We start from the raw sequence: 22,780 nt of genomic DNA, 5'->3' as shown, positions 1-22,780 counted from the left end.
TTTGCTGCTGTCAGCGTAGCCTTTGACACTCTGTAGGCAAGTGTTTGCTGTGTTTAGAAATGCAGCCTAAGGAATAATCCTTACCTGGCTGCTATAGGTCTAATATTTTCATTTACTTATACACTTTTCAATGCACTTTAATTTATTTACAAATGGTAGCAAATTGCAAGTGGCAGCCTGAGTAACTAACTCATGAGTCAGTACTTTTATTTTTCTCCTCTAGTCTAGACTGCTGATAATGTAAATTGTTGAAACCCTGGGTAAATAACTGGGAGTGAATCAACAGCAAGCAAGTATTTATCTGCTAATAAAACATTTGAAATGCAGAAGTCTGTCCAACGGTTCTTAAAAAGCAGTTATTGGTCCTGCTGCTGTTTCTGCATAGCAATTAGGATTTTTATGGTCACTAATTGTACATCTGAAAATTTATACAGTTTATTTTCTGCCTGTGCTTTACTTGCACAGAGAAAAGAAGCACAATATTTATGGTTGTAAGGAGGTTAACGTTATATTTTCTGTGTGGAGATCTCTGTAGCTCTCTTGAGACTTGTACCATTTATAGTACCCAAATTTTCTAGGTCCTCTCATGTGTGGCATCAAGGGCTTATAGCTCATTAAGGATTTTCTGAATGGAATCTTTGTCACATACTCAGAACGTGACTTGAAAGTTATATACCAGCTCAGTCATCAACTGTGACTTTTTTTATTAAAGCTGTTACTGCTTCAGAATCTGTGTTAGAGGAGGTGCTTCGCAATTTTTCATGCACTATCGGTAATGCTTCTCCTTAGAACAGAAACTTGCATTATGTATTCTAGAGGGAACCCGTTTTTTAAAATTTAGTTACGGTAGTTTACATCTTGTCATCTTCTTCCTCCATCGCTACTTGATTCACTTTTTGAAATTAGTCCCTCGAAGTACCCTTAATGGCTGTGCCAGATCACAGTCGCCTGTGAGGAAGAGCTGGTTTAGATGCAGACCGGGAACTGCTGGAGAGGTGGCTCCCTGCGCGAGGTGATGGAGGAGATGCGGGTTCCTGCTGGGAGGCACCTTGAAGGATCCTGTCTCTGTTCATTCATCCCTGGCCCATCCAGGCTCTTACTTCTCTTGGGCCTGGAGTATCCCCTCATCTGAGGTGTATTTGGATCTGTGTCAGGCAGGTAACCAGGTAGCCGTCTTTAAGAATATATCATTAGAAATGCCTCCCACCCCAGCCTCCGTGTATGTTTTCCCCACAATATGACTTGTGCCTGGGTCTGTGAAGTCCACTTCTTTTGCGCTCCCTCTGAGGAGTCTGTGGGCACGTCTGCACTGCTGGGAGGAAAGACAACAAACAGAGCGCTCTCTATCTGTGCAAAGCAAGGATGCACAAAAGCTGAAGCGTGCAAGCTTAGGTCCAGAAAGTCTGGCTCTGTTTCTGTGCGGCTGTGCCAGGGCTAGATCCTGCTGAGATGCAGCAGGTCAGTCACACAGTCCTGTCCTGCGTTACACACACATCCCGTGAGTCACACCGTCCGTTTAGATGGGTGTGATACCCTCTGCAGAGACCAGCATACTCTCTGAAGGTTTTATAGACTTTTCATATTCTAGCAGAACAGCGTTCAGAGCAGAAGATCTTGGAAGCTGACAGCTTGGTCTGTATCTGACTGGTTTGTGACACCTTGAAAACCCTTGAGTGGTTTTTGGTTTTCTTTCAGAATCTCAACAGAAGTTAAATCAGTGCATAAATCAAGAAAGGTGCTTCTGCTTACTGGTCTCAAAACATGAAAGACTCAAGAATAATGTTATGAGATTAATATATGGTAATCCTTATGCTGTTTCCAACATCATTTCTTATCACCAATTCCTTTCTAAAGCAACTCCCTAGGAGTTAAGTGAAGCATGGAGCTACTGGCAGGTTATTTCCCGTGAATTCAAGGTTTATGTCACTGGTTTGGGGTCTGTTACTTCTGCCCCAGAGTCTTTTAGGCCCATTGTGTGATTTCAACTGTATATGACAAAAGATGAGAGACCTTGGCCCTACTTCTGAGTTTCTAACACACCATGTGAGAACATGGGGCTTACTGTTGGCCGATATCCCTCCTTCAGGACTATAACAGTAATGACCACGTTATCATTAGCTGCTGAAGAATCAGCATGAGAGAGAGGCCCAAGAAGTGTTAACGGTCATGGAAAAAGTGTCAGTCCAGAGGGTGCATTGGCTAAAGGCGCCGAACAATGAAATGCAAAGCTCCAGGAACCCAGGGTTTGGTACTGCCTATGCTCATGGAAGTCTTTGTTGGTGTGTGAAATAAAAGAATCCCTGGAAGCAGGAGGAATCACTCCTGATTTGCATGTCAAGGGACAATTTCTGGGGACTTAGCTCCTAGCACAGAATATGAACTGTTCTTAAATTACAGGAGCTGGAGAACATTTTGCCTCTCAGAGATGCTCATCTCAGAGATGCTGTGAGTAGTCCAGTAGTAAAGTGCAGTAAACTATTTACTCTGTTAGCTTTAGTGGAAAGGTTCTGTTGAACCCACCATTTAAGGGGATGTTGTGTTGCTTATTTTATACTCTTAGGAGAACGTTTTAACTGATGTTCACATGATAGATCTGTGGAATCAGTGGGGAGTTTTGCTGCATGCACCATACAGATGGAGACAGGGTTTTAAACGGAATACTTTATAAGCCTTCTAGAGAAGACATATGGCAGATGATCTATCCCATCTAGCTGGTTTCTGAGGTCTTTTTCCTGCACTGAGAGACAAGTGGTCCTGTGTGTTTTCCACGGAAGGTGTTTGACTTTGGCTTTTTCATTTGCATTATTGGCAAACAGCTGCATGAAGGACTGTTTCATTGGCTACCATGCTGAAATCATCAAGCACATTTCAACTGCAATTGCACTGTCTGCATTTAAAAATATTTTCCATATTACACTGTACTCCTATAATTTAAAATTGGAAACTATTTTCAGCTTCTGTCTGCTAAAATTTTTTTGGGAGGGGGCAGAACGTATCCATTCACATAGGAAAAAAATGGACACAAGTGTTTTTTTGTACCATGAAGTTTCTGTCTTTAAAAATGTTAAATTTCTCACTTCTGCTCCTAGAGACAAAAATTCCAGGTGTCTGTAGTGAGAAAGGTTGTGTTCCTCATCCCCTCCAAAGCCATATATTTTTTTTATATCATTCTTTAAGTATATTATTATTTGCACAGTGAAAATAGCTTTGCAAGAGGGATGAAAACCTCTGTCAGAGCAATTTTAGCAAAAAGATCAAAGGACTTAAAGATAAATTCTCTCCAAGGTGAGCATGTGGCTTTTTTGAACGGAAAAGCCTCAGATTAATTACTTTTAATTTAAAATCTAATCAGTGGATGGAAAGGAAGTCTTTTCAAAGAGCAGTGCAGTTTGCTTCTTAGAGTGAACAGTATTTTAGTAGGGTGACTAACAATGTGCATTTTTATTCTTAACCTCTGACCTGTGCCCTCCCCACCCCTTTACCTGACCCTTTCCATTTGCCCTGGTCAGTTAACAGGCAGGAGCATTTGAAAACAATCATGGATGACTATGATATCAGGTCCGCTGCCAGCATTTTGGCATCTGTTAAGGAGCAAGAAGCTCGTTTCGAGCGGCTCACCCGGGCACTTGAGGAAGAGCGGCGCAATGTCTCCTTGCAACTTGAGCGTGCCAGTCAGCCAGCAGACCGAATGAGCATTTGCAACATTGGCAATGGTCAGCCCCTGGCAACCGCCTGGCAGCAGCTTGTACTGCAGGTAACAGCCTGCTCCTTTTATCTGTCGCTAGAGTTCACCTAGTCCAGAATTTCCCATGCCAGAAAGTCAGGTGCATCCTGTTTGTTGTCGGCATTTCATTCCATAGCTTGTTTTCTGATACCCTGGAGTTGGTATGATTCGTTGATTAATTTGGTAGCTCAGACTTCAGAGCCGTGGCTCAGAAGTTGCTCTTGCTTCCTCTTAGCTCATGGGATACTTTTAAAAATGTATGTGTCCTCGAGCATTAAACCGTAAAGAGAAATCTTCACACCCTCCTCTAAATCTATGCACTTGCGGTAAGTGTAGTGACGTGCTGGTGACTGAAAACCAAGGCTGAATCATAATCTCCATGGCAAACAAAATTTCCATTAGAAATGGTTGGACTTTGAATAGAGGTAACAGCATGAAAAGCTGGGATTTCCCTCCTACGAAGTCTTATTGTTTGTGTAGGGAGAACTTCATCGTTTGTTTCTCATGTTTATTGAATTGATAGACTTCATTTTAATGATGCAAACTGGCTTTGTGGTAGCCTTAAGGTTTCCAAATATTGTTTTGCTTGATATGTGTTCTTTTAACTATTTAAATGTGCAATGAATGATAAACTATTTTCATTCCTAAATTACTTTAAGCTAGCAAATCACTCTGACGTGCAAGGTAAGTCATGCAGAAGCAATAGTATGGTTTGTGAAGGACTGCTTCCTAAGAAAACATTGTTCGATTCAGAGAGAAACTCCAGGCTACGGCGATTCTAAAAGCTGTTAATCCCAGTTATACCAGACTGTTTTACAATTATACCTGCATTGAGCTGTATTCAGGCAGACTTTACATTAAATTATGTTAGCACAGCTTTTCTGTTAGCAGCCGCCACGTTTCTGTATGTGTAGATGTTTGAATATGGGACTTAATGTGAAACGAGCAGCCTATGTGGGTTAAGCTGAAAGTCTGAGAGTAGCTGGTAGGAGCTGTAGGTTCTTATTCTTATGCTGAACAGCCGGGCTGGGGAGGGGGCAGATGTGCTAACATATTTTTTCTTGAAGAAGGACAAGTTCACCTTCACTTTTCCTGAATGACTTTGTACATTGTGCCTGATTATTAGTATCTCTCAGTACTTTTTTTTTGTAATACATGCTCCTTTGGTACTTTTAGAAAAGGCAAAATTCTATCTCGGCAACGTGCCAGAAGTGTGTAACTGTTTTCTGAGGTCCCCAAAAGACAAAAGCAATATCTTATGGAAACATTGAATCCAATTAATACATTCTGGATCTCATTACCTGCACTCTTTTCATTTTTTTTTTAAATCCCAACTTTAAACTCACTCTGTAACAGCAGCTCCTTGTCCTGGGCAGCCCGTTCAGCCACTTCCTTCACTCCATGTATGATTTCTGCCTGCTGAGTGTGAATTTAGAATACTTGAACGGGAGCTGGGAACCGTGGGGCACTTGTGGGCGTTTGCTGGGAGCGTATGGCGCTTTGTGTCTTTTGGCCCCTGAGAAGAACTCTCGCATCTGCAAATGAGAGCAGGGATGTGCTGTACTTGCCAAAGGACGTGTGCGGAGACTCCTTAATTTTACATGAAGAAAGTGTGTGGGGTTTTTCTAAGAAGTATCTTAAAGTTGGTTTTGATGGGAGAAGTCAATGACTTGGACGATCCAAACAATATTTTAAATATCAAATAATATATACATATAATATATTATTATATATTTCATATATTATTAAATAATATAAACGTATAATAGTATATATTTTATATATTGTAGATATTATATATATTTTATCCACAAATATTTTATTCAGATATCAATTAATATATTATAATACATTAATATATATAATATATATTGTATACACTTATTATTATATATAATAGATATTATATATAAGCAATATATACAACATCCAAAGAATAGTTCAACCACATTTTATTCAGTTATGAATTAATATATTATATAAAATATATAGTATATTATTATATATAATATATATTATATATTTTAACACAAGTATTTTCTTCATATATTAATTAATATATTAATATATACATAATATATTAATGTATTACTATATATACATAATATATATTATATATATCATAGTATATTAATATATATTAATGTATATTAGTTAACATATATACATATCATTCAGATATTAATTCTTGAATGGAAATTTGCCCCAGAGGAGGGGTTCCTAGGAGATACTGTCCTCCCAATAACAGGTTCCAAATGTTGCTGGAACATCTTCCATTGGTCTCAGTGAGTCTTTTCCTGAGGTAGAGGCCCAAGCATTGGGGTTTTCACAGCCCGTTGGAGAAGGCAGGGCCTGCCGGACCTTCCGTCTGTCCCCGTCTCTCCTTCCTCTGGACGACAGGCGGCCTTGAGCATCACGGCTCGCGGGGAAGAGGCTCGGTGCTGCTGAGCACGTGGAGACACTGAGCTCCTGCCCTGCGTAGCTTCCCCACGCACGAAGGCTTCAGTCCGAGCGTCGTGCTGGGTGTACAGCCAGGGGTGCGCATCGTGGTGCTTCAGCTCCAGACCTTCTGGACTCTGTGCAGCATCATCTGTGCCTCACTGTGGAAGAAGAGCAGAGCTGTCTGTTAATGTGCATTAGCATTTGCTTCCCTAATTTTTGCAGTGGGGAATGTAAAAGCTTATTTTCTTGGTTGCTGTTGTGTCCCAGGCTATGGGGGCCTTGGCAGTCTCTATATTTTTATCAGTTCCCGGGGCAGTCACAGTCCAATAAGCTTCTCAGTCACTGGCGAGCACCACCTATCGTGTTTTTTATAAGTCAGAGAATCTGCTTGACAATGGGTTTTTTTACAAGCTTGATAAATCTTAATACTTGTCATGTGTGAGGTATTTAGTTTAATCTACCTGGTTCTATTTCACTTTTCAAGTCAGGCTTCTGCTGCTTTTCCCAGTGGGAGCTGCAGGTGGAGAGGGAGACATGAAAGCGCGTGCGTAGGGCATGTCCTCTAGTGGGCAAATGCACAGAGCGGCCGTGCAATCAGTGGATAAAGAATATTATCTTTGTTTTTAACTTTTCTCTAAAGTATCACACGCGTGAAACTTATTGAACTCAAGGCAATCTCCTCAGTTGGTTTAAATTGGCACGGCTGCATGGGTGTCAGAGCAGCTCTGTCAAATCCGATCAGCTGGGGAGCTGCACAACAACCTTTGCGTTCAAAGACTGTTTCCCTGTTAGTGCACATGGACAGTTTCCATTTCCGTCAAGGTTTCATCACTAACAGAAAGTACAGCATTCCCTGAGCCTGTTTTGCCAGCAGAGACCCTGTAACAATGCTTTGACTTGAATGATCTTACAGTGACCTTTAGGGATTTGAGAGGGATTCCCATTATGGAAAGGGGGGGTATTATCCCCCTTCTTACAGGTAGGAAAGCTGGGGAGCTGCCAAATCTCACATGGTGTTAATAACAGAAATCAGCCCCTTGTGTGCTGATGCAGACTCCTGCTTAACAGGTTGACTCTTGTGCCTGTAAGAAGTATCACAAGTTTATCTGAGAAGCCTTCACATGGACAACGTCATCATGTAATTAAAAATGTATTTCATGGGACTGTTAATTGCATTCTTTTAGGTCCCCTGTGGTGGGCTTATGGGGGTGGTTTTATGTTTGGATTTTTAGATCATAATTCCTAAAATAACCACACTCCATCTCGTTCTCTACCTGATGGTCGACCTCCATGTACTCCACTTGATCATCCACCTCCATCTCCTCCATCTCCATCTGCACGTCCACCTCCATCTCCTCCATCTCAATGTCCACCTCCATCTTCTCCACCTCCATCTCTCGCTTTCCAAGCTCAGGTTCGCAGGGCTCCAGCTCTGCCCTCTCACCGTTTCTCTCGTTGCCGAGCAACAGAGCTTGGCCAGGCCAGGTTGGATGGGCCTTGGGCAGCCTGGTCCAGCGGGAGGTGGCCCTGCCCATGGCAGGGGGCTGGAACTGGATGATCTTTAAGGTCCCTTCCAACCCAAACTGTTCTATGGTTCTATGATTCTCTGTTTCTCTGAATTGGTAAAGGCTGCAGGGGCTAAACAGTGACTGACCGGTTGCTGCAGGGTTTGTGCAGGATTTCTGGAGCTCTGGTGGCCACAACGTGTGCAGTCTTACTCCATTTCTAGGATCGAGCTAGGTCAGGTTTCAGCTTCTGCCTGTGTGCAACTATTCAAAGGTTCTGGGGGAAGGGAGAGAGGAGATTTGGGAGTATGATTCCCATGGGAGGATGAGTTCTTAGATGGGAATTCAGTGTGAGCTGAGAGGTATTTGCAGGACCTAGGAAACCCAGACAGTTAAGAACTGGAGCAGAAGCTGTTACTCAGGGATACATGTTCCCCACATGTGTGGTATGGTCCTGTCCCTGGCTTCTGCTGTCTTGGAGCTGATAGTCTGGCTTGGAAGTTGGAGCTTTTGGTGCCTTTTTTATGGACATTGTCCAGTCTCTCTGGAAGCATCAGCTCCTGGTTTACACTGGGAGTTGGGACCTTTTTGCTGATAGCTCAGCAACAGTTGTAGCTGGAAGCGAGGCGCTGATGTTTCTCGAGGCCGAGGAGTGCAGACTGTGAGGCAGGGTTGGTGACCCGTCTGCACGTTCAGGAATTCAGCCCAAGCAGCAGCTCACTCGCAGGTGCGGCAAGTGTTTCAAACAGAGACTTTCCAAAGTGACAGTGTGGCACGTTGCACAGTGTGAGCTCAAGGAGCTCCTGCTGTTTGCCTTTCTGCTGGGATTACCTGAATTCCAAAAGAAATCCTAGAGCTTGCTTCCTGTATTGCAGGAGGAATGTGACAGCACTGTGCTAACAAAAAAAGCGTTTGTGCTGTAGGAATCTCGGTATGCTCCTGTGTTGGAGCCTCTGAAAAATGGACTTGGGTAGTATTCCTCCAAGAATTTCCATTTCCTATATCTTGTTATAGCTTCTCCGCTGTCATTACTCTTCAGTCTTCATTTGAGGCCTTAGATGGTAAAAACATGGATATAGAAGTGAATGGGAATGTGAGCATCAATTCCAGCTACAACTAATGAGATTTGATCAACTGCATCAGAGGCTGTGAAGGTCTTTCCATAAGGGATTTATTTGATAAGTGAACACCTAAACCCCACTTATTAGAGTTATTTGGGACTCAGATCTGCTGGCACGCAGCAAAATCCACTCAATATCTGATGTGTTATCTGAATAGGATTTGTATAAAACTTTGTTGGCAAATGTAGTTTGAGAAGTAGTACCCAAAAGATTCATTAGAAAATGTAGACAAGGGAACCCAGCAAGAAACCGACCCTCTGCCTGGCAGGGGAAGGATTATTTTAATCTTTCAAAACCACAATGTTTTGATTTTTCACAATTTAATTTCATACTATTTTATTGTTTTACGTGTGCAGGTTGGAAAGGCATCTTTTAGCTCAAAGATTTAACACCCTTGCAGCAATCTCACTTTTCTCTCTGTCATCAGCAGTACCACACTTTCATGTCTCACACTTTACTCCTGAAGTATGCTCTGCAACTTTATATGGGAACTGCTAAATTCCAAAGTGCCACCTAATGTTTGTCAGCAGGACAGCAACTGGTTCATGCTAATGGTTATCATAGTGCAAAGCAGTAACCACATCTATCCTAAACACCTCAGAAATAATTTTGCAGTTTCATTTGCCTTGGAAAGTCTCAACTTCTGTTGTTTTGTGTGAATTCGTATTGAATGAGGTTTTGGAAGCAACTGAAAGGCAAGGATTTTCTTATTTTGTTTGCCAAGATTTGTGAAAGCTTGATTTTCCACAACTGTGAACTTTTCAAGCCTGGAACTGTGCCAGGTTTAAATCAAAATTATTTAATTCGAATGACAAATTGACTGTTTGATAATATCTTTCCATGATTTTACATTGCTTTACTACTAGAACTATGTTTTCTTCTAGAAGCATATATAAGAGAAACACTTCAAAAATAATTTCTCCTTGCTCTGTGTGTACCTTATTATGTAAACGGGCATTGAGGTTGTTCTTTGCATGATGTCTCTGAGTGTTGCAAGGTCAGCATGTATGACTGCAAGTAATTATTAAAAATGTCTTGAAAAGGGACATTCAAATGTAAGCATTAAACATTAAAGAGTAATTTCAGGTTTAACAGGGTTGTGTTTTTACAACTTAATAGTCACATTTATCACAATTGCTTCTTGATAACTAACAGAACATCCTACATTTTAAAGCTGTGATTTATTTTTCATGTTCAGCTGCGTGTCTCTCTCATCTCAGACAGCAGAATGTGGCTGTACAGTACTGGCTGTTTGGGATTTTTATTTCTTCTACATTTTATTTCCCAAGCATACTATTGTACTAGTTCAGCCAGGATGTTCAGGAAGAAAGATTAAAACACTGACAAAAACTTTTTGCACTACATCTCTTAATTCTATGAAAAGATTGTAATACTAATACAGGCCTGGATCCATACGCATTCCTGCGAGGCAAACCTTTCTCTGTGCAGGACATTGCATGGAGTCAGTTGATCTTTGTAAGCTCCTGCCCTCGCAGAGCCAGCTGCAGCAGCAAGAACATTCTGTGGAAACTTTAAAACCAACAAGCAGGCAATAGAGCAATTTCCTCTTACCCTGAGTCCTTTGAGCTCTGGATCTGAGGGTTTAACCTGGCTTTTAAAAGCAAAAATTTTCTGCTGTTCCATTTCTGCTGTCTCTGGTATCTAAGAGCTCTTGCAGTGCTAAAAGAGCTCTAAATGAATGTTGGATTAGGATGACATTGATGAATTACTGAGCCTTTTGCTAGTTTAGGCTGTCTTGTTAATGCTTCGAGTTATGCTTTCACTTGCTTTGTCACAACTAGGGACTGATTCACTGCAGTCCTGGGTGTGACTGAGGACAGAATGGCCAGAGATGGCCATGGGCAGCCTGAGCCTGCATGCCAACTATAATTAAAGCCTTTGATTTAAATATATGTCAGAGCTTACTCTCGATATAGCTATTTAAAAAAAATCCCAAACCAAACAAAGACCAAAATTGCTGCCCCTTTGAAGCTCCCAAATTACAAGCTAAAGAGAATATTCTTTAACTATAGTTGTGGCGACTGGGAATTGCCATAGGATACTGTCTGGGTTCATTTTGGGCACTGAATCTGAAATGTATCCTTAGCTGCTGGCAGAGCACCAGTTTTAGGCTGCTGCAGCTAAAGACTGAGAAGAACCATAGTCTCCATGTTTCTAACTCATCTTGATCAGCTCTTCTTCCTTCTTGCAGTCTTCTTTTCATAGGTAAGTATTTAAAATACAAAAAACTTGCTCTGGAGTAAAATTTTGTACACAGAGGCCTCAGTTCTCTCTTCAGATGAAAATCCAAACCAGCTTCAGGTTTGCATTTGTGGAGAATAGCAATTACCATACAATTGGTTGACAGTACAGCCAGCCTGTCAGTCCAGTGCGTGACACCAAACCCCATTCTTGCCCTCTGAGAGAATGGCGTGTTAACTTCGGGTCTTCCAAGCAAGGGATTGCAAGTATGCATCTTGAAATGCAGCAGAAATCACCTGGAAAATCCAAGCCCCAACCCATAATCTAAGAAATGAAAAGGTCGTTAATACTGGCTTTTTTTTTCCCTGCATTTGAGTGTCTTTGTTTTCCTTTCCAACACCTACAGCATGAAGTTACGGCCACAGTACCAACCTTAACCTGTATATGTTTTCCTTGCTGTTGTTGTTCCGTCATGAATGTAAAGCTATTTTAGTTTAGGGGTTTTTTTCTTAAACTGGAGGTGATTTTGCTGTTTTTATCCCTGTAAAATGTAGTTGATTCTTATCTAAATGAAGCTGCTGGAAAGAAACATAGGTCATTCATTCAGCTGTGACCTATATGCAGCGACATGTAGGTTCCCTGTCCTTTATTTCTAATGCAGGCAGTGCTGTCACCAGCCTGTCCTTGTTCTCATCCTGTCATATGACAACTTGGATGAAAGGAAGTTGACTGATATTAGATGTAGCAAGATGGAAGCTGTGTTTGTATACAAATGAAAATCCCTTGGATTCACTGAAACGCCTGATGGTGTCCCTCTACAGAAGGGGTCTCTTTGCCATGTTGTTCTCTAGCCTTGTGATCCTTTAGACCTGATTAATCCTGGATTCTTAAATAAGGGTGACACATAAAATCATCTTCCATCGGTACACAAACTGCTCCCCGATTGAGGCGATCTGGCTTCATCTCCATTTCTAACCTTGCAGTATGAAAGCAAAAAGATTGTCACAACTGTGTTGATGGAGGCATTAGAAATATCACAGTGGACTTGTCCTACCAGGGTCATGCTGCCATTTTGGAGCAAGTACGGATGCTTTGAACAGGCTCACAAAATTTTTCAGATATATTTTAAAATTATGGAAGTGCTGACAGGGAAGGGTTTCAAAATATATCTTGAGATCTCATGCTCTTTTTTCATTTGTCTGTATTGGCGTAATTACAGTAGGGCACCCTGACAGACCATGGTGTTCTCTTACCTTCCTTGTTTCTATACTGCATGAAATTTGCAGAATGATGATGAGATACCCTTGGTATGGAAACATCCATGGAATCTGGACTGTCTAATGCCGAGAGTTGCCATGGGTGATCCTGGGGCTTTCACCTATGTGGTTAGCTGGGATTCCTGATTCATCGTGTGCCTTCTTGCTCTGCTGGCTTTATGCAGGTTACATATCACTGAAGCCATACGTTACGTTTCCAGGCAGAGCTGTAAACCATTTCATTTTTACTGCCCCTGAGAGCAGATCAATCTATAGTGCAGCACTAGTGATAGAGAATTTTTTAAGGATAATGGGAGAAAATAAAAAGAGAGCTTGGCCCAGATACTATACTACTCCATCTTTCAGAGAATTAAATCCTTTCCTATTAATAAATTTTTAATTTCTCAGAAGAAGGTTTTCATCTTACTTTTTCAGCTGGGAAAAATGTGACAGATTAAGAAATTAAGGTTCATTTTAAAAAAGGGAGGGGTGGTGGTGCAATGTAGTCAGCAGTCTGATACTAATGGATAGGGTGTTTGTAGCCATAATTTAGAAGATCACTATAACCTTAGGGATCTAATCCATAACTCTTATTTAGGTAATTAGTTCTTTTACTTTAGCACTGCCAAATCCCAGCATTCAGAATTGGATGTGCTGGTAAAATATTGCAAGTGACTAAGAAATAAGAGGCCCTGAGATGTATTTTGCCTTAATTTTTTCAAAAAAAACCCCAACAAACCAAAACCCAATAACCTCGGAGTCAAAACATTTTCAAAGTTTACTTTGCAATCCAAAGGTCTACAAGCATCTATTATATTTTTGAAAAGAAAATTCTGTTTTCAACAGCTTTACCCAGAGTGGGACTTGAAAATTCAGCATTGCTGATCTTGCACGGCTTGCACGAATACCTGTGGGTTTACAACATGAGAGGCTGCTTATGTGAGGGAGAACTGGCAAGTCCATCCAGGAAGGTTTTTGGTTTCCTCGTTTCGTATGCAGAAGCAGCTACTCCAGTGCCCTATGGATACAGACTTTATAACGTTTTTTTTCTTTGACAGTGTATAGAGGTCTGGCACGTATCCACGTGCATGCCTAAATTGAATGGTACTTTTCTATGCCAGCATGACCTCAACAAAAGTTGAACTATTTCAGTTTGTTAACTGAAGAAAAGTTGGACAAGGAGGAGGGGGGAGTGCTGTACAAAAGCGCAGGAGACTCATACAAAATGCACTCCCTTGCTTTGGCCTTTAAGTGTTTTATTAAGGGCTGCTACTAGTTGCTTCTACATTATTCCACCGTAGATGGACTCAGAGCATATTTTTTCCCTCCAGCGAAGCAAATACTTTGCTTCAGCTAAACCTTGTGGAACATGGCTGGACTCGATGATCCTGTGGGTCTTTTCCAACCTAGTGATTCTGTGATTTACCATTGCCCTTGTCAACCTTTACAGCATTTATTTTTAAACAATTGAGGGTCGGGGTGGGTAACGTAGTTCTGCCCGGTTCTCTACCCCTAAAACACAAAGCCATAGCTTTAATCTTCGGCTGGAACTCTGACATGGGCAGTAACAGTAAGGCTGAAATTAGGATTAAACAGGTCTGAAACATTGCTTCCAGTCTGAAGCGTTTGTGTGGAGATGCCGCCTTTTCATGTTGATCTGGTAGGATTGATATTAATTAACATGTTAATTACGTTGACACTGGAAGCATGTTTTAGAATCCTCTGGGAACCTGGGGCTGGGATGAAAAGGTACTTCTGTGCAAAGGCGCCTATTCTGATAATCAAAGAAGATTAAATTGTGATGTACCTTCCCGTCTGCTTTATAGCTTGTCTGGCTGTCTCCAACCACCCCTGTTTTCCAGGGATAGTCTCTAATTTGATTCCAGCAGCTCTCAGGCCCCGATTATCATCGTTCAGCCACCAGCTGTTACAGCAGTGGATTTATTTGGTGCTCTGGTTTGCAGCAGGAGCCTGGGAGGACAGCGGGAACACCGTCCGCCCCTTCACCTGGTGTCCACAGGCACTGCTGGGTCTGTAGCTCGAGGGGTTTGGACCCTGAGAACCGCACACAGTGGAGGGGCAAGGGGTTCAATCCAGTCGGTGAGGATGCCCTACAGCCCCAGGGTGGATCAAGAGGGAAAGCCTTCCTAGCTGGGTGTCTTTCAAGACCTGATGACTTAATATATTTATAGAATCATAGAATCACCAGGCTGGAAGAGACCCACCAGATCATCGAGTCCAACTATTCCCATCAAACACTAAACCATGTCCCTCAGCACCTCGTCCACCCGTGCCTTAAACACCTCCAGGGAAGGGGACTCAACTCCCTCCCTGGGCAGCCTCTGCCAGGGACCAGTGACCCTTTCCATGCAATATATTTTTTCCTGAGGTCAAGCCTGAACCTCTCCTGGTGGAGCTTGAGGCCATTCCCTCTCGTCCTGTCCCCTGTCACTTGGGAGAAGAGCCCAGCTCCCTCCTCTCCACAACCTCCTTTCAGGTAGTTGCAGAGAGCAATGAGGTCTCCCCTCAGCCTCCTCTTCTCCAGGCTAAACACCCCCAGCTCTCTCAGCTGTTCCTCATAAGGCCTGTTCTCCAGCCCCTTCACCAGCTCCGTTGCTCTTCTCTGGACTCTCTCCAGAGCCTCAACATCCTTCTTGTGGTGAGGGGCCCAGAACAGACCCCAGGATTCGAGGAGCGGTCTCAGCAGGGCCGAGTCCAGAGGGAGAACAGACACCGCGCCCGCGGTTTGTGGGGAGAGGCAGACAGAAGGCTCGATGCTAGAGGAGGGAGCATGGGAGGCTCTCCTCCTCCCCAGGGCTTTCACGGGGGCTCGGAGGCTCGCAGACCGAACGAGGGAAGCTGGGTGCTTCCAATTCAGGAGCAATAGGTGTCTGTGGGCACGGTGAAACCCCGCGTGGTGCCGCGGTGGATGCGAGGAGCCGCGCACCTGGCGCTCCTTTCGCTAGCGACTCCTTCCCGGAGGCAGCTCTGCGGGCAGGTGCCTGGCGAGGAGGAGGAGGAGGAGGCGGAGGAGGGAGGAGCACGGACGGGGAATGAAAAGCGGGCGAGGAGGGTTTTCCTTTCCCGTGCGAGGCGGGGGAGAGGCGCGGGGGGCTTTGTCTGGGCGGGCAGCGCCGCCCCCGCGCGGAGCCGCGCCCGGAGGCGCCCGGGGCTGCCGAGCTGCCAGGTCAGTGCCGCCTCCTCTCCTTCCCCGCTTCCCTCCCTCTGTTCCCCTTTCCCAGCCCGAACCCCCGGACCCACCGCTGCTTTTGTCTCCCTTGCCTGAACGGCTGCGATACCCCTCAAAAAAACCCCAAACTGTTGTTTTTTTGGACCTTTTCCTCGCCTTCAGTGCAGCCAGGGAGCTCTCTGACGCTAGTAGCTGGAAATAGTGCTTTTAAAGAAAAAGTATTGTGCTTTTTGTTTCCTTGCGGTTTCCGTGATTATCCTTTTCTTTTCATTTTACCTCAAGATGTTTTTTAAGCAAATACGACCCATTTAATACAGCAGACTTCTAAGATAAACCTCTCTTCTAAGTATGGTGATGAAGAAGCGCTCTTTATCCTCTTTTTTTCTCTAGAAGTTATTGTTTAAACTAATATTTCAAGTTAATTTTTCTGTGACCTTTTGTTTTCTGCCTTTTTTACGCTCTTTGCAGAAGAATGTGAGCGAAAAGCTTTGCAGTTGTGTCTTTGTGAGATGTTTGCTTTTCCCACGCAGCGTTCCCTTCCTTTCCCTTTGATTTTGTTGTCGAACATACTGGGGACATAACTTCATGGTTTTCACGCTTATCTTAAAGAAAAAGCTTTCTGGGCTGTCATCTTATGGTTGGACTCGATGATCCGGTGGGTCTCTTCCAACCTGGTTATTCTATGATCTTAATAATTAGAATGGCTTTACAGCTCTGTAGGAAAAGATTTTAGATGTTATTCTTTACCTTGGAGTGTCATTGGGCATTGCAGAATAAGGCTGTGGCAGGCTAGATTTAAATAAATAAAGATTGAGTAGACTCCTGTGATTTATAGCTGCTTACATTGTTAACCTCCTGCATCTCCCTTGTAAGCCGCAGGAAACCCTATAAATTCAGGTGGCGGCAGGGTAGAGCTGCTCTTCGAACTAGGATGAGGTGATGTCTTTTCAACCCTCCTTCTCCTTTTCTGCCTTTGTAGTTTATAAACGGAGTATTTTAGGATAAGAAAATGCACCAATAACACATCACTGATAAAATGTCTATGAATTCGATTAAGTTCAGTGCTCTGGAATTGTTAGAGGAGCTTTGGTGTTTGGCTTAATTATGCTGTGTGCGACTTGACGGTCTCGGTAAGGGAAGGCTGAATTATTTCTCAATGGAAATGAGGGTTGGTTTTGTTGAGGGGAAAGTAGCCCTTTCATCAGGGAACATTCCTTTGTGTGTGGGCAGGTCACTGCCCTGCCTGCTGGAAGTGTCCGGATCCTGGTTCTGTTTGGGTGCTTGTTGGTGTCACGCTGCCTGTGGATTTGAGGAGGACGGAGTTCTGTTTACGTGTGTGATCCTGTTCGTCTTGCCTGACCTGAAGTTACTGTGCCTGTCAAGTTACATGCGATGTGTTGCTCATTTTTTAGATGGTTAGCAGCGATTTGGGGTTTGTTTCAATTTTTTTTCAATGTATGAAGAAAAAAACTGGAGGCAAGAAGCAGAATGTGAACTTTGGAAAAGGTGGGTTTCATATCTTCTGGTCTGTGCAAGAGTTGTGTTCTTCTCTTCTGGGTTTTCTGTTTTGATGGGCGGAAAAGCTTGAGTGAGAGTGAAAGATTATAATTAATCACTTCAGGTCATGCATTTTGGTTAGCTTGTAAATTCTTTTTCCATATCAAAACAAAAAAATGGCATGGTTTTAACTTTCATGCTGCCTGTCGTAGCTGAGGATCAGGCAGACATGTATTGTTTTGTCTTTCCTGATGGAGCAGGGGCTTTTTATTCGTTCTGAATTCTCTTTGCAGTATAACTGATCAAGCTGATGCTGCAGCAGTGTGTTAGAGAATGCCTTGTGTAATAGAAGGCAGTAGTTTTAAACTGTGAATCGTCTGACAGATTTATTGTGCAGTTACAGGGCCTTTAGAAAGTTATCTCTTAGCTTTAACACAATTAAGTAAAACTTAACAAATGGATAAATGACTTCTGAGGTGAATGCAAGACTACACAATCCATGCAGACAAGAAAGGGAGAGAGAGTAGAAGGGACTTCAGCCACATCAACTAAAGACCTAATGTGTTTAGAGTCTCCTCACATTAAAATCTGAGTGAAGACAGTTATGAATCATGATTAAAAAGAACCAAGAGTAACTTCTGGCTCCCCTTTTGTCTTCTGCTGGCAATAGTTGTTCTGGGCCACAAAAGCAGCATTGCACTTGGGAGCACTGGTAGAAGAAACAAGTGCTGAAAAACTGTTCTTGGGGCCATGGGTGTGCAGGGTGGGCTTCCCCTTCTCCGCGTTCCACCTTGGCCCTGCCCTTCCTGCTGATGAAGGATGAAGGCTGCTGAAGTTTGTGCTGAGGATTCACAGTCTGATGATCTGTAGCGGCCTGGATGCAAGTACAGGGTTCATTAAATTCAGATGGATCTTGAAGTCTGGAACTGTTAGTGTATGTTTGTTTGCTACATGACATACAGCTTTGATCAGCATGTAAAACCTTAAATGCTGGCTTGTCTGAGGGTCGTGAAGTTGTAAGGGGAAAGGAGTCCCTTGAAGTGACTTTTGCCCAAAGTTCTTCAGGTCTGTGTTATTTCTGCTTCAGAAAATACTTTGCTAACGTTCCTAGTTCAGGCACAGAACTCGGGAAGACTGCCCATGCTCTGCATTTTGTCCCTGAAGTGTTTTGCAAGAGGATGACACTGATGTGGGAGATTATGAAGTGATAGCTCTGTCGAGATGGAAGAGTGGTTGATGCAGTAGTGACATACCTGATGTGAGTGCACCAGTGGTGGAAGTCTCGTGGAAGAAACGTTTGTGGAGGTTGTATGCAAAAGCATCATCAATTTCCAAATAGTTGGGCAAGTCCCACTTGAAGAACCAAGTGAGAAAGGAGCTTGATTTTTAATCAGGGATCTCTATTTGGATTTGCAGATGAATTTTCACATATAATGGGCTGCACAGTGTGAGTATAGGCCTGACGCACCTCTAATGTGCCCTACGGTGAAGTGAAGCAGCAGTCTCCAACATTGACTCCTCCCTGCTTCCCCAATAAACTCTTTGCCAGTAGTTGTGAGTTCTGCAGCAGCGCCAAGTGAAGGGCATTGGTTTCATTACTGAGGTGCTGAGCTGCCTACAGGAGCAACTGATTGCAGGCATGTGTTCTCCCCTGTGCAGAGGGAGTGATTACCTGCAGGAGGGTGTGTTGTAACTAGGCAGTTACTGCCTCGCTCAGGTGTGTGGATGCACCTTTACCTCCTGATCCAGGGGCTTCCCCGTGTCAGGGGGGCTCTGGAGCTGCTGCTGAACACAGTTTTGTAGGTCATGGGAATGGAAATGTGCCGTTTCTAAAACTGCTGTTGCAAGAACTGTCTTCCAAAAGCGCTGTTGGGATATGTGATGTCCAATTTGTGTGTCTGCCTGTGTGTATCCAGCTTTAAAACAGCAATAGGCATACCAAGCAAAGCATTCCAGCAGTTGTCCTTCCTGAGGCTTTGCTGCTTAACCACCTGTCCCAAAGGTTGTGAGGTGAGCTAGTCTGCAGGGAGAATCCAGCTGCCAGCATTTTTTTGCTTAAGTTACACTGCAGTTACTAAAAATAAAAGGGTGTTTTTTCTTTTTTTTAAAAAATGCATGTACACTCAATGTCTCTCATAATGTAGAGAAATTTATCATGGGAGATCAAACCAGGGGATAAAAAGCATGTTCAACAGTTGCATTTGAAGCTGCTCAGGCTGGATGTTTCTAACAAGGCTGTTCCCAAATGCATCATCTCAAGCATTCTTCTCTGAAGAATTTGCCTCTGCCGTTAAATGAAGGGTTTGATACTAACTTCAGTAGGAACAGAGTCAGGGCCACTAGTTCAAAGTAGTCATGTATAAAATATCTCTGGTTTTGGGTGTTCAGTAAGAAAGCATTTTTCTGTATATGAGGATTTTAGCATGTTCTCTGTGTGTCTTTACCCATTCCTGCCTCTGTTACTCACTTGCTCTAAGTTTATTTCCTCTGTGATAGCCAAAAGGGTGCAGCTGTATTCAGGGAAACTGCCAACTAGTTCCTGTTCATTTGAACTGTGCAGTAAAGGTGTAGGGAACATACCATAATGTACCATAACATATTTCATTTACTGCTGCTTCCACCCTGCATCTTTTGAAATGCCTGTGCTGATTTAAGGAGGTGTTACCTCTCCCCTCCCAGGGGGTTTAGTTGGCATTCAAATGCTCTGTTTCTAGTGAGAAAAGGAAGGTAGGCTTTTGTTAGTAGGTGGTTTTTTTGGTTTTGTTTTTCCTTTTAAGGATGAGAGGTGTCTGATGAGTCCTCCTGGTCTCAGCCATGGAGTAACTAGCAAGAGGAGAGGTTTGAGAGGGAATGGAGTCCCTGAAATAAATCCTGAGAGAGCATATCTCAAATTATTGAATCAAAGTAAGACTGAAACTTTAATAGTTTTAAATTTCAGCATGTCCTCTGTCTCTTGTGTATCTCATTAGGCTGCAGCCAGGCTTGGGGATTTTTTTTTATTCCTTTGTCTGCATGCCTAAGCAGTGAACAACTGTAACTGTGCCTGTGAGAGACTTGGTGAGCAGGCAGAGGCGAACACCTCCCTCTCTCTGAGGAGTCCTAATCTTTTGTATCTACAAATGGGCAGGCAAGATCTCTCCTGCCTTACAAAGGGGTGGTGCTTCCGTGGGCTCAGTGCTCCCTGTGTACTGCAGCAATGTGGAAATTCATTACTTCTGGTGGTATTCTCTGCCTCTCTGAGTCAAGCCCACACCTGCTCACAGCAAGAAATTGAAATGCCTGAGTTCTCCCTCTTGGCTAATCCCATGTATCTTTCCTTAGCATCATAACACTTCTCTTTTGGCATTCAAAAAATAAAGTGAAAACTGTTTTAAGTAAACCTGGATAATTTTTGAGCTTGGGAATTTCTGCCTTCGTAAGCTAAATCACTTGGCACAGCTCTGAGCTTTTATTTTTAGTAAAACTTTCACAGCCAGACTATTGTACTGTTCAGAGAAGGAGATATTCCTGAAAGCCTGAAATGGAACCAGAATGTGAGGGCTTATTTTTATACTTGGAAAATGTACTGAGGTGTATTTGTGTGTGTGTGTGTATATATATGTGTATATATATAAAAAAATCATAATAACAAAATACATGGGGAGAAGATGATACAAGTAGCATTATTCTGCAGGTGGGCGTAGTGTCACACTGATTAAAATGATCCAGAATGCTCAGAAGACTTTTCAACTCACAAACTTGTAGTTCATGAAGGAGCTGATGAAAGATGCAGCACAATTTGTTTATGGATGGTAGAGCCCTGAGATGTGAGCAGCTCCTGTGTGTGAGCAGGATTATTCTGCTGTTTGAATTGTAAACACTGTCAAATTATTTTAGGAAGTTTTGCATCTGAAGCTATTTGCATCCCTCTCTTCTGATGATGTGATTCTCAAGGGAATGTAGTGTTATGGGAATAAAGTTTCTTCTGGCTTTCTGGCACAGCAGCGTGTGGGCCTTCACTGGTTGCTTTTGTGATGCATTTAATGAAGACTTAAACTGGTGTTCATACCGCAACGTTATGCAGAGATGAGACCCTTCAAAATTTGGTGTTTAATACAGGCTATTGAAAGCATGTGAAATTCCGAGTAGCTCTGCCCAAAGGCTTGATAAGGAAACTGGTACAGAAGACAGTATATTGTACTTCATGTGTTACAGTGTTGCAAACCAAGTTATTATGCTTTGAATGGACAAGATTACTTACTTGGAAAACAGATTATGCAGGTTGATTTCTCTATCAACATCTGCCTAATGTTAATCAGTAGTAAACTAGATCCTAATTCTTTAAGGTGAAGTGGTATCTGGAAACTCTTTTGTGGCACCACGGCCTCTTTGGTGTAAATTCCACAGAGGAACCACTCTAGTTTTGCCTCAATTAACACTGATGTTATCCCAAGTACATCGCTTCCTCCCAGTCACCTTCCTGGCTTCTGTGCTTTGTCCTTCTGAAGCCTCTTTCCTAATAGTAGCAGTGGTGGCCAGGATAATTCTCCTGTTGTTCACATACATTAAATCAGGAGGAATGTATTTCCATTTAAACCTAATCCAGCAGATGCTTTATGTTACCTGCCTCAGTTACACTGATTTTCAGCTCATCTGTAAAACCAGCCATGTGTTTTAGACGACCAGTGTTGCTCAGCTGGGCTGACTTGGTGATTTCTCTGTGCTATTTCAAGTCTCTGATGAATCCTAGATATGGTTTCACTAGCTTTACAGTGCAACTCATTATAGATCACTTTTTATGATGCTCTAATGAGGGAACAGTTATAAATACTCTTTTCCTGGGTTGTAAAAAGTTTCAGCTTCCTTTTTTTTGCTACTAGTTCTTATAAATACAATTGTATCTCACTATTTGAGATGTAGTCTTCCTAGTGTAAGGACATTCTTTTGTGCTCAAGAAAGAGGCAATTTGGCTTCTTGGGTGGGAATGAAGGTGCTCTCACCTGTTACTCATTTGGGTTAAAGTAAGAAAACAGGTGAAAGCCCTTCCTAAAGCAGCTCTTGACTCCTCTGTTCCTGGCCAGGGTGAGAGTATGACCTTCTTGCCTTCCTTGGGCATCAGGATATCAATACGGAAAACCTTCCCAAAGCTTCAGCATTCAAGACACGTGTGATGCCATGGTTTACATGTGTGTGGAAAACACCATTGCTGTAATAAGAGCTCCAGAAGCACTTTGCATGGTTTGTGCTGTTACAGGTGAGCCCTGTGGCTGATTAGCCAATGAGAGGGGAAGCCAAGCTCTGCCTTCCTCCCCAGCAAGCCTGGGTGCTGGGAGCAGATGCAGCCAGCGCGGGTGGTTGGGGGATGCTGAGCACATGGGTTTCTGGATGAATTTTCAATGACTCGGTGATGTGGAAAGCCTTCCCTTGCCTTCTAGCACTGGCAGGCAAGTTAGTAGATATTTAATAAAATATACAGGAACTTTCTTAACTCTGCTCATTATGGCATTAATTCACTTCCGCAGGGTGATTGTGTCCTAGCAGTGAGAGTGTCGGAAACTGTTGCTGCAGCTCCTTTTTTTTTTTTTTTGTTCTCATGCCCTTCTTTTTTTTCCTTCCCCCACCTTTTTATTTTCCTAAGTCTATTGCACTTTCTGGTTCTTTGTTGTTCTCTTTGCCCAAAAGGAATGGACTATCGTGTGTTTACAAGAGTTTTAAAAAATTGTATTTCTTGCATTAGCATATGTAAATGTGAGTAAATGTATGTAAATGTATGCTAGACAAGGAACATCTCGCATTTGTCCTTAGCAATATCATATCATTTGGGTCATTCTTTCTCTTTCTACCATGACACGTTGTTTTATTAC

The 22,780-nt window shown here is 42.8% G+C and overlaps 1 protein-coding gene across 10 annotated transcripts in view; it reads left to right on the top strand.

The window, feature by feature from the left end:
* The window catches only part of ARVCF (ARVCF delta catenin family member), a 258,529-nt gene that overhangs the window by 99,824 nt on the left and 135,925 nt on the right, over window positions 1-22,780 (top strand). For 6 of the 10 annotated variants that reach the window (XM_069871075.1, XM_069871076.1, XM_069871071.1 and 3 more), the window contains one exon: window positions 3,510-3,754. The exons of 3 other annotated variants lie outside the window; for them this stretch is intronic. In XM_069871075.1, coding sequence (XP_069727176.1) covers window positions 3,539-3,754 — 216 coding nt within the window. In that variant the 5' untranslated portion in view covers window positions 3,510-3,538. The remainder of the gene's footprint in view (window positions 1-3,509; window positions 3,755-22,780) is intronic. One more of the 10 variants, XM_069871073.1, reaches the window with a different exon arrangement.

The sequence above is a fragment of the Phaenicophaeus curvirostris genome, chromosome 17 (assembly GCF_032191515.1).
Source record: "Phaenicophaeus curvirostris isolate KB17595 chromosome 17, BPBGC_Pcur_1.0, whole genome shotgun sequence".
Taxonomy (NCBI): domain Eukaryota; kingdom Metazoa; phylum Chordata; class Aves; order Cuculiformes; family Cuculidae; genus Phaenicophaeus; species Phaenicophaeus curvirostris.
The sequence above is the reverse complement of the archived record's forward strand: the minus strand, read 5'-3'. Positions and strand labels throughout refer to the sequence as shown.